General features: G+C 31.8%; 2 protein-coding genes across 4 annotated transcripts; one reads left to right on the top strand and one right to left on the bottom strand.

Moving 5' to 3' along the window:
- Positions 1-174: 174 nt before the first annotated feature.
- LOC130675921 (pre-mRNA-processing factor 39) lies at positions 175-6,889 on the bottom strand. Of its 3 annotated transcripts, none has more exons than XM_057481824.1 (11): positions 6,715-6,889; positions 6,300-6,421; positions 5,854-6,144; positions 5,311-5,739; positions 5,139-5,201; positions 4,842-5,016; positions 4,507-4,754; positions 4,310-4,435; positions 3,204-3,352; positions 1,428-2,672; positions 175-936 (listed from the first exon to the last, which is right to left on the bottom strand). In XM_057481824.1, exons 1-11 carry the CDS (start codon positions 6,761-6,763, stop codon positions 639-641), a joined length of 3,195 nt encoding a protein of 1,064 aa, XP_057337807.1. In that variant the 5' UTR covers positions 6,764-6,889; the 3' UTR covers positions 175-638. The 3 variants fall into 3 exon arrangements, with proteins under 3 accessions (XP_057337807.1, XP_057337806.1, XP_057337808.1); XM_057481823.1 differs by having other exon boundaries at positions 176-936; positions 4,839-5,016; XM_057481825.1 differs by lacking the exon at positions 5,139-5,201 and having other exon boundaries at positions 178-936; positions 4,839-5,016.
- Positions 6,890-8,625: 1,736 nt separating this feature from the next.
- LOC130675924 (protocadherin-like wing polarity protein stan) lies at positions 8,626-11,959 on the top strand. The gene is made up of 9 exons (XM_057481828.1): positions 8,626-8,791; positions 8,947-9,200; positions 9,268-9,333; positions 10,008-10,322; positions 10,399-10,621; positions 10,695-10,807; positions 10,872-11,083; positions 11,186-11,260; positions 11,659-11,959. The coding sequence occupies exons 1-9, from the start codon at positions 8,734-8,736 to the stop codon at positions 11,741-11,743; spliced, it is 1,401 nt and encodes a 466-aa protein (XP_057337811.1). The 5' UTR covers positions 8,626-8,733; the 3' UTR covers positions 11,744-11,959.
- The last annotated feature ends 355 nt before the right edge of the window (positions 11,960-12,314 follow it).

Below are 12,314 nucleotides of genomic sequence, written 5' to 3'. Positions count from 1 at the left end.
AAAAAAATGAAATTATTATTAATAATAATTTTGTATGAAATTAATAAATTTGTTTTACAATTTCAAAAATTTATTTCACAAATATCGAACAATAAAAATTATTTTTAGTCTTGAAAATATTAATTATCCAACTTATCACGTACTACACAACTAAAGTTAATGTGTAGTTGACATTAATGACGATTTAAACATAAAATGTTTAATGACACTAATTAAACTTATGAAAAATTATTGGTTTTATAATTTTTACAGGTAAAAAATGATATTTTATTACTGTTTTAATTTTATAACAAGATTTTAAATAAAATTCAGATAATTTTTTTTGTTTTTATTGCGCTAAAACTCTGATCTAATCAATATAAAGCCTTAATTTTATAAATAACTGTTCGAGTGCAAAGTCAAAGATTAGAAAAAGTCACGTCTCAAAATATCAATAGTTATTATCGTCACGAGATAATTAAGAATACACAAGGATCAATAACGTAATCATCAATTTTACGAATATATCATCAGTTATTCAATTTTTTTTTCTTGCACAAATTGTGCTGTGTACTCAATAAAACACACGTTGAGATTATTAAAATTTACAGAGGTACTGTATCACTTATCGAAAAATTATTACCAATTATCGGGGAATTTTAGTAGTAATTGTAAGATCCCCACTGATTATATGGCCCGTACGCCTGCGGTCCACTTTGGCTGTACTGCCAATTTTGATAATTCGCGTAATTTGGATCTGACGGGGGTGGATATTGCTGATAACTCTGTTGATATCCACTTTGATTGGCGTATTGTCCACTTTGGAATTGTTGTTGTGATGGATAAGTTCCACTTGTTCCACTGCTGTACTGATAAGTTGATTGAGTGTTGGCAGAAGGTGGTGGTGGTGCGCTTGATGGGTCAGTCGTTTTTATTTTCTTCGGCGGCGAAGAATCGCTAAAAAATATAAATATAAAAAACCATTAATTAAAATATTATCAGAGCTCATAATTAATAAAATTAAAGCGTAAAGCGGATTAATTTCGGAGTCAATGCGGAGCGGATGACTTTATTTATTTAATCCACTTGGAGTTAAATTCACTCCAAAGGGGAATTTATTTCAATATTAAAACTCCGAACCGCAGTGAATGCGGATTTAAATAAAATCCAGATCACTCTGCTGAAAAGCCAAACTCTCTATTTACTCCGTATTCGGAGTGACTTTTTTAAAAACTTTGGAACTCCAATTGGCGAAGTGAGTTTCCTGGTGTAAGTTTTTCGGACTTTTCTCTGAATAACTCTGAAAAAGTCTTTAGAACTTTAAAACTGAGTTTTTCAGAGAAAATTCCGAAAAATTTCCACCAGGGTTCGGATGTAAATAAAATCCGTAATCACATTGAATTCACTCCCGATTTTTTACAGTGTAGTAGTAATAAAAGAATACTCACACTTTGCTGTCATCGTTCTTTGACTTCTTACGTTCTTTAGCTTGTTTTATGCACTGCTGGAATTGCTCGTGAGCTTGAAGTACTTCGTTGATATCAGAGCTGAAATCTTCAAGGAATTCTACCTTCCGTTGAGCAAAGAGGACCCTCTGTTCAAGATCTACATGCTCTCGTTCAATGAACATGTCCATATACCCGATAATCTCTTTAGTATCGACTGGATTTCTCTGCAGTCCCAAGTCAATTAATTGAAGATAGAGCCGTGGATTTTCTTTATCTTTATCTGCAGCTTTAAGTAAAACTTTAACAGCTTTGTCAATGTCATTTCTAAATTTACAAAGGAACCTCGCGTATTTTACAACAATATTGTTAGCTATTGTTCTATTTTTACTGTTGCTAATGTAACTTTCATAAAGGGTACATGCTCTATCTAAGTCACCACGTCGACGTTCAAGATTAATACGACGGTAAGCTATTTGTAGCATATTAGGTATGACATTGTCAATATTTTCAAGAATGCTAGCAGCTTTATCGAAATTTCCTCTTCCCTCTTCAAATGTCGCCCACTGGAGATGAAGATTTGGTTTTTTCGGATGATGAATTTCGCAAGCGCGTACATAAACGTCCCTTATTTTTTCAACATTGTCACCTTTTAAAGATTCCAAGTAACGAATAAACCGTAACCAAAATTCATCATACAGCGCACACGCAATCAAACAACGTTCAAATAAAATAATAATGCGGTTTTCATCTTTTTGTTCAATTTCAAAATCGAGATATTCTTTCCAATTTTTCAATTGACAACGCTCTAATGGCTTGACATGGAAATAAGGTCTTTTAATACCTTCTTCAAACGCCCAACGAGCAGCAACAGCGTTGACATTAGCTTTATGCATTTTACGTCGGGAGCTTATTATTTTTTCACGAATGGCACGTGTCTCTTCATCAGTCGGCGGCGCTTCATGAGGAGGTAACTCTTCACCAGGAGGTGCATCATCTGTTGGTGCGGCTGCAGGTGTTTCATCAGCTTTAAGCATGGCTTTAACTTCAGCTCGTAATGCTAGAAAATCATCTACACTTAAAATACGATTAGGACTGTGGCATGATACAAATTCTTGAAATGTTTCAAAGTGCGTCATGTAACCGAGTGTTGGTGTACAAAGTAGTCGATCATAGAGAGCTGTCACTCTGTTAAATCGTTTTCCTTCAAGCTCCCATTTGATGTAACTTTCCCATAAACGATCGGATCTACAGAAAAAAAAAAATTATTATTAGTACAAAACGTCCCGCTGTTTTTGAACTCGGAGAGCTCGAAAACTTTATTATTGATAAACTTTTGAGTTCTTTGAGTCGAGAGAGCTCATAGAAACTTAGATTTGATCAAATTTAGAAACAAATCGGTCGAGTGATGCCACAAAAACTTAGAAAAATAAATTTTTTTGATTTTTTGTATAACTTGTAAGCTGCTACTTGACCGATCGATTCCAAAATTCAATGAGTTTTATAACTCTAAGTCTTGGTCAGCCCTTTCAATTGCCGCCAAAAACATTCAAATCGGTTGATTTGTTCCCAAGATATCGTCAAACATACACACAGACACGTTCACCCGGAAATAGTTAGAATAGCTTCCTAGGACCTCAAAACGTCAAGATCTGATGAAAACTCGATTTTCGAAATTCAAACCGAAACCATTAACTTCCCATTTTTTTTCAATTTTAAATTTTCATAGCGGGAAGTTAAAAAATAAATAAAAATAAACAACTGAAATATAAAATTTACCTGAACTCCAGACCGCAAGCCTCGATAGCCCTCTCATATTCTGGACGCATTTTTTCCTCATTTTCTTCGTACATACTCTTACAGTGGTTGATGTAATGAAGCCATAAGTCAACACTGAGAGAAATAGCTTTCAAACCATTGTCGAATACCTGTGATTAATTGTTAATACGGTTAAGTATATAATGGTAATTACATAATATATTATCTGGAATTTATATTATTTATATTTTTATAATTATATTGTATATTATTATTTATATATATATGTAATTTTATTAAAACCGATATAATCTTATAGCTTTTGTTAAGCACATACTTATCATAGTAACTTGTACTCACATAAAGTTCGCGTACTGTAAAAAATATAATAATTAAGACAGAGATTGCAGAGCATTGTGCATTCACCTTATGAATCAGGGAGTGTTCCATATCAGGGTGCCTCTGTTTCTTCAGCCCATATTTTCTCTCTGCTTTCCACCGTCACGTGTCACCGCCTGTCCTAAGTCTCAGACTTTGACTCAACCGACCGAACCGATCTTACTTACAAATTGTGTATGGTATGTTTTTTTTTCTTTTTTAAATATTATAAATATTATAATTTGTTTATAAATTGCAGTAACTTAAATAAATGCTTAATATTTTTACAATACTTCGGTAATAAGCTAAGTATATAATAATAAATGCTTATATTATTAAATTATAAATAACACACACACATAATTGTTGTCACTCATGTTATTCTAAACAGCGACAACAAGCGTATATTGTGACTTACGTAATTAAGCTCATAAAATAACGATAATAACGGTAATGATAATAAAACAGTATTACGTAATCGCATTTGAATAATTTTTTTAATAATAGTAATAATAGTAATAATCATAATTAAATAATTAGCAAATCGGTAAATGAAGAGAGCTGAATGGGTGCCACAAGACGTGCTAGGCTGTTGGAAGGGAAAACCATATTTACGTGCGTGCACACTGCCCACGCGTCTTCCTAACTCGAGCTAATTTCATTAGATTGCGTTAATTAAATTTATTACCATATTTAATTTAATTTTTAAAAAACTACCCTAGTAATTATGTATCACCATTTTTACTCACCGTCTGTACGTTGTCGGGATCGCCCTTTTTCTTCTCATAATCGGCATACTTGCGCCAATATCCGTAGCAGTAGGGATAGCGCTCCAAAAATTTACTATAGGCCTCACGAGCTGCCTCGGCGTCGTTCTAAAACAAATTTACGCATCAATTAATATTCGTGATTAATTATGAATATAAAATAAAAAATATATAACTACTTCTTGGTCAACATATTGGAGTAGATATGTCCATCCTGTAAAATCGGAAGGATCTTCATTTACTGCTTTCCAATACTTGTCCAATTCAGGGAGAGTTTTTTTCTTGGGTGAAGGCGGAGCAGTCTCTGGTTTTTCTTCAGTCTCAGTGTCGGCGGCCAGAGCTGCTTTTTTGGCCGGAGTTTCTTCATTGGTTTCTGAGGTAGGTGAGCTGGGGTCATATTCACCTTCAGCATTCAATTTTCTTTTAGCTTCGGAAAAGAAAAAAATAAATGGTTAATTAAATATTAATATTAATAATAAGACAGTATATTTTATTTGGTAAAAAAACTTACTACCAGCTTCTAATTTGGCTTTTTTCTCAGTTGATTTTTCAGAGGCTTTAGCAGCAGCTTTTCGTTTTTTCTCACTGTCTGGTGGCAGTTCATCTTCGGATACAGATTCTGTTTCACCTAGATCTGCTGGTGGTGCTGCTGGTAATTCTTCATCAGAAACTGCTTCAGTCTCTGGTTCCTTTTTAAATTAATAAGTTCATATTAAAAATAATTTTTTTAAAATTACAGCTCAATAAATACATCTCATATATACTTATAATAAAAATGAGGAATAAATAAGGAGAGGGTGGGTAAGTATACCTCAATTAAACATTCACATAAGGAAAAGTCATCATCAGACACATCTTCCACGTCTTCGAAATACTGATAATAAAATGTTAAATTTTGTAAAATAAATAAAAGTAAAAATAATAAAAAAAAAAAGAACGATAAATGAAAAAATACGTATTAGTGATATTTATAATTAATGTACCTTAGCAGCAGCTTCCGTAGGAAATTCATCTTCTGACACAGCCTCAGTGTCAGGCTCCTTCTTTTCATCTTCTTCCAGAACTTGAGCTGGTTCTATTTCTTGAACCTCTTGTTCACTTTCTGCTTGAGAATTATCAATTTTTTCTTGTAACTTTTCATCATCATCACCAGCATCATCAATCGTCTCAACTTCTTGCACTGTATCATTAACTTCCATGGGCTCGTCAGTTTCTTCTTGAATAATAACATCTGTATCCTCTACCATAGCTTCTGCTGACTCCGTTTCATTCGTCGCCTCGCTGGTCTCAATCACTTGAGTTTCATCTACATGGCCGCCATTCATACCTTCATCACCAAGATTGCTGTCCTGTGCCTCAAGTTCATTGTCAACGCTGTTGTCTTCCAGTGTAATTACATTACTTTCATCATCCTAAAATAAATAACGCAAAAATTTAAAACACATTTACAAATCAACAGTCCGGAAATAAACTTATGGGATCAGTTAAAAAAAATACAGAAATTGTAAAAGTAAAATTAATCGTACCATCATCTGTGAAGATTCTTTTACTCGAAGAGTAGATAAAATAGTAGCGGAAGGTGTTTTGTTGCTGACAACTGGTGGTGGTGGTGCTTCCAACTCCGGCACACCCTGTGTCTCTTGATCTGATTGTTCGTATTGTGTTTCTTCCTGTATGTCAGCTATTTCTTCACACTCTTCAAAAGGTGCTGACGATGCACTTTCTTCGTTTGGTTCAATTACAACTTGTTGCAATTCCTGCATTCCATTCTCGGGGACAGAATCGTCTTCCACTTCCTCAACTACTGTTGTACATTCCTATCATATCAAATAAATTAACATATACATAAATATAAATATGTTACTGTCAAAAAAAAATTTTTTAAGTGAAACTTTGATTTAAATTATTTTTTTTTTTAGTTATGACGTAAAAAAATAAATGAAAATAACATAAGTGATAAAATAAAATTTACCTCGACAGCTTCTGTTTCTAAGGCAGCTTTGCCGCGAGCCCGCGTTGTTCTAGTCACAGGTTTTTTGATAGGCGTCTTTTTAACTGGGGTTTTTAACGCACGTCCGGATCTTGTTCTTCTAACTGAAATAAAAAATTAGGTTGGCGTTACCCTGACAACGATAAAACGTGGAACTTTTAGGCATAATAAATTAAATATATAAACTGTTGTAATTATAATAATCATAATGGCGGTTTATCAAACAAGAATTATGATAACGAAATACATGCCGGTTGTTGAAGCGTTGTATATATGTATATGTTATTCGGATGCTATAGTCCAACTTGTATTGAAGACCACATGCAAAAGCGACAATTGATAAGTTACTTCTACTAATAATTTACTCAAACTACATTACTATTATAATATTAAATACCTGATTCATTTTCTGTTAATTCATTCTCGTCACCGCTCATCGAAGACATTTTATTTTTATCACTACCTATACTATTTTATCGTTATCGTTAAATACACACAAGTAATTACTTTTTTTTTTATTAGATATTCGAGTCTCTCGCGGTGGGGTTGTAGTAAAACGAAGCACACACGATCTGTAAAATCCAAATGGCGGCGTTTTACACATACATTTATATATACTTACACATATGTCAAGCTAGTATATTCATATACTATATATGTAAGTGGGCTAAAATAGAAGTTTGTCTTAACAAGAAATGGTAACAAAGTTTTCAAGTTCTGCCGACTGTAAAAATTCAAAAAGAACTAATTTACCGACAAAAAACATTTTTCCCGCAAAATTCAAAATATTTGAAAATTAAACCGTAAAGGCTGCTGACCCTTTACGTGAAATTACATGTTATGTATTGTTTCACGTAAAATTGAGCTCAACTGGTTGTCGGGGCAAGTAGCACACTCGCTTTCATGACATCTATAAGATAGAAGTTTCGAGGCTGATTTTTGACCTATTAAGGCAACAATGTGTTGACAAAATAATCCGAAATTTATGTCACCGAAAATACATCTACTGAAAAGACCTGACACAGGTGATAACAAAAAGTAAATTACAAATCATTGTCAAATAAGTCATCTAAAGGATTTTTTAAATTGAAATGACTTTTTTAAGACAGGACTTTTAAAAGACATCTTTATGACATCTTAAAGTTGTCTTTTATGACATCTTAGAGTTGTCTATATGACATCTTAAAGTTGTCTATATGCTACTTAGATAGACCGTACTAGCCAACTTTTCTAATTTTACTTTTCTTTTAATTTATTAATCAATTGTGATTACAGCAATTTTTATAGCTTCCGAAAAAATGTTTTAAACAAATTTTTTCTGCAGATTTCCATTATATGTCCTGACAGCATTCAAGTCGGAATGACTGCTTTACGACGTCCTTTTGAAGGCGTCCTCCAGAAGCCTTATAATGACTTCTTAAAGGTGTCATTTTTACGAGCTCTTCATTGAAAGTTCTTGATGACTCCATAAATAAGACGTCAGTTTTGTGACGTCTAAATGTATTCTTTTTTAAACTTCTTTATGAAGTAAAAATTAGGAGCTCCTTAAAGACGCCATGGTAAATTCATACTGAAGTCATTATTTGCGAAGTCAAAAGAAAGAACTCTTTTTAAAGACGTCTTACCGAGTTCGTTAGGTGGCTCATTCGACATATTGACAACTTCTTAAAAACTTCTTTAAGATGTTGATGAGACGTCAAAATCATAAATAGGAACTCATCCAGAACTCATCAAGACGTCATTTTGCTATCTGGATGAGTGACGTAATTCAATAAATGATTTATGACGTAATTAGAAAAGTAATATTCGACAATTAGCTTAGTGATGCTCACTCTCAAGGTGTAACAGTAACTCTTTTCAATGCTTTTTATTTGAAAATAAATATTGAACCTGAAATGGAGAGTCTTCAGCATTTCCAGAACATTGAAGAGGAAAAAACCGTTCGAAAATTCTCATTTACTCTACCAGTACAGCAAAAATAGATCCGTTTATTTCTCTAAGTGTAAGGAAGAGATCCGATACCGTTTGACCCTATATTTAAATGAATGAACAAGTTTATTCCACTTATATATAAGAATTTTAGCAAATAAATTTTTTTATGAATTAATTATTTATATTTTACTTTTAATGTAATACTTTCCAAACTATCTTATTTACTTGGTTGATTTTTTATTAGCTTGTATATTATACACATTGAAATAATTTTCATTTTGTTTGTAATCAAGATTAAAATTTCCTAAAACTAAGTCTTTTTGATTAGAGATTAATATACTTGTCTACAATATTTGTATTTTTAATATTAATCAGAAGCTATTACTATGATCCGTTATCACAGCTCTTAGTCATCGTGATAAGAATTTGCAATAAGTATTGCATTTATCTTTATCCCTCGCAGTACTACTAAAATACCGTCATCATGTACATTAATTTAAAACTTCATATATTTTTGTTTATCACTTCTGTTTCCTGTCAACGTAAGTTTTTACTGCATCCATTTTGAATAAATAAAACCATAAAACATTAAATAATAAAATCTTCTGGAGAAATTCAGTCAGAAATTAAATGAAAACACTTAAATAATTAGTTCAAGTTCATTATTAATATTCCTGTGATTGTTATCAATCAACAGAATGTTCATTTGAAAAACCGGATAGGAGTAAATTATCAGAAGATGAAATAAAATATGGAATTATTTTACCTTCTATTCTGGATACCGATCAACCTGGCAAGCCAGTGCTCACGTATATAACCACGGGTGTTACTAAAATTATCCAAAGTACTACTACATCTGCCAGTCAACGTTATTTTATGACACCTTCTTTCGATAGTGACATTTTTCAAGTAACTCTAGCTAATGATTTCAAAGATTACGAGATATATGAGGTAATCAATCAATTTATTTTTATTAAATTAAAAAATTTTATAAATTATAATTTTTATGTTTTAATAGACTAAAGCTGCAATGAGTATTAGAGTATACTTCGAGTGTGGTGGAGGAATAAACAAAACAGACTTCGTAAGAATTATTGTTATGGAGAAATTTTTTCGTTAGAAATTACTCTGCAATTTTGATCCATCCTGGAATACTTTTTAAAAATACAACAATAAATTGCCAATTTGTAGCACTTTATAAAATATAAATATATTTTACTCTATGAGTGGGGGCTCCATGACAACTGATCCCACAGACAGCTGATCTTCTAATTCATCAGTTTCATAAAGATTTTCATAACTTTCATTATCATCATCTTCAAAACCTTCATCTTCATCATTTTCAACCGAAGGTCGATGGGATCAATTCGTAGGGATCATTTGTTGTGGTATATAATTGTTAGGATCAGTTGACAGCACATCATGAAGGGGTAAAATTGAAAGAAAAAATGGTAACAAGTAATCATGTTCCAGGATTACTAAAATTTAGAGTAATTTTTCACTTAAAATTCTCTCCGCGTAAAGTGATCAGTCCAGTAAATGAACATGATTAGTAAATAAACGTTGTTTAATTTTTTGAAAGAAACTTCTTTACTGCAGTTTGATTGACAACTTTCACAACTTCAATTCTAATTTTTTTGCATCCTTCTACATTAAATTATCAAAAAATACGCCCGTTCATTCACTGGCTCAGTCACCCTATAAAAATTCGATTTATGAAATCTAAAAACAAGTCATTGACCGTGGAAAATATTTCAGGAAATAATACAGCCTATAAATGACACCAATAATCATGATCCTCAGTTTGTGAATTTGCCATACAGTTATAAATTATCCATGCCCTTGCCTCAGAATATTCCTCTGCATCTTCTCAGTGGAATCTCTGCCAGAGATGTAGATTTGTCTAACCAAAAAATAACATTTTTCCTCAATAACTCTGATGTCAACAGTCAAGGGTTTTTTGCAGCCTGGTTATCGACTGACCAAACTGATAATAAACTGCACCGCGCTTCTTTGACGACTACCGCTGTTATAAATTTAAAAAATGATTTTTCATTCAAAATCTATGCGCGAGTAATTATTTTTTAAAAACTCATTAATAAACTTTTGAAAGTTGTTTATATAAAATGACATTGGTAATTTATTTTAGGATACAGGAACTGTTCCCAGAACCGTTTCTACATCAGTGACGATAATAGTTGATAAAGATAATTCTGTTTTGCGGTTCGAAAAGCCAATTTACATTGCGGATTGCAGTGATCTACAGCCTGAAGTGGCTAATGGAACAATATTTACATTTGATCAAGGTGATATTTCATTGAGTGCTGGTGCTGATAATTCTGTTAAATATTTTTTGCAAGAAGAATCACGTGGTAAATTTAATCAATAAAATAACAGCCCGAAATTTCATCCAATTTATTAATAAATAATTTTATTTTTAATTAGAATATCAAGATAATTTTTACTTGATAAAAAAGTCTGATGCCTCAGTAAGATTACAACTGATTAACCCGCCTAAAAAAATTTTCAATGAGAGTTTTGTTCTTTTGACGTTAAATGTAAGCGTGTAACTAGTTCGAAAAAAAAAGAAGTCAATAAATAATTACAATATTTAATTTTCAGGCATCAAAACCAGGAGCAGACGATGTTACAGTCATACATATTTCATTTCCGGGAAGATCGACATCTAAAAATTCTTCAATTTCCTCAACAGAAGCAAATAAAACGGAGCCTTATAATGATGACAGTACAAGTACTGTAACTATAACTGTTCTGGGAGTTTTTTTAGCCATTGTAACAATTGTACTTGTCGTTATGATTGTTCTTTACTGGAGGTAAAACAATAGATTTAATTAATACAATCACTTGTGATTGTTATTGATATTGTTTAGTTATGTAATTTATTTAGTCTTAATATTTTTTTTTAATTTATTCAGGCGGACTAGATCCATAGTAACGGAGAAAGTGAATGGTATCCAGGAAAAAAAAGAAGAAATGATAGAAATTGATAGGTAACTATTTAAAAAATTTTTTTTTTTTAATAACTAATTACATGTGTGATTAAAATATAATGAGACGTGATTATTCTCACGTTTATTTAGTATAAAAGAGGATAACAAAGGAGACACCTTAATGAGTAGTTTTTAAAATATAAAATCTAAGCGCGTGGTGATGATCGAATGTTTTTATTTTATTTATCTTGTTGCCTAACCATATACAAATTAAGTAGTGGGAAAGAAGGTCATGGTGTATATATGCGTGATAAATCCTTGCATATCATCACGCACGATCCGCAATAAATATATATTCATCCATTGTTATATTTATATTTTATTAAACTTTTGTTTTACTGTATCAATATGTTCAATTGATACTAATAAACTTAATTTGCGCGCTTATATTTTTTTAGGGACAGTCCACATCCAGTTTCATCGGGAAGAAGATCAGTTGCGTTTAATGACATCGTTGAGGAAATAAAAATTGCCAGACTATAATGATATATTTATTTTCACATAATAATAATTTAACCCGGAAGCTCACTTACAGGAAATTATAAATTTACTCATACTTATTTATAAATTTAAGGAAAGACATTATTTTTTACAGTAAATTATTGTATATGTATTATAAATATACTTAAGGAATTATTTAACTCTTTATAATATCTTGTAATAAGAATATAGTTAATTAATAAACAAAAATATGAATAATTATCTATTCTTCCCCGATATCCTTATGATCAAGACGACTCAAGGAGCTAAAAACCTGTGCTACTTCATCAAGAACTGCTTGACCTTGCGTGCATTCATGTTATCCGAAAATTAACGCTTAAAGTAACCCGATCTAACTTAACAGTGATGTGTTAGAATAATCCTAAAGTATTTTGTAATCCTACTGATTGCCACTGTAATTCGTTTTGTTGCATAAATGAGTTCAAAACTCACCGTAGTCAATGAATACGTAGATCTAGTCTTAACCAAAATCTAATGTAACTTAATAAGAATAAATATGACTATGTAAAAGGACCATCAGGTCACTTGTAAAAGATCCAAGATCTCGACAAGT

Source organism: Microplitis mediator, chromosome 10 (genome assembly GCF_029852145.1).
Source record: "Microplitis mediator isolate UGA2020A chromosome 10, iyMicMedi2.1, whole genome shotgun sequence".
Lineage (NCBI taxonomy): Eukaryota > Metazoa > Arthropoda > Insecta > Hymenoptera > Braconidae > Microplitis > Microplitis mediator.
Note: the sequence above shows the minus strand (reverse complement) of the source record. Positions and strands in the feature narration are given on the sequence as shown.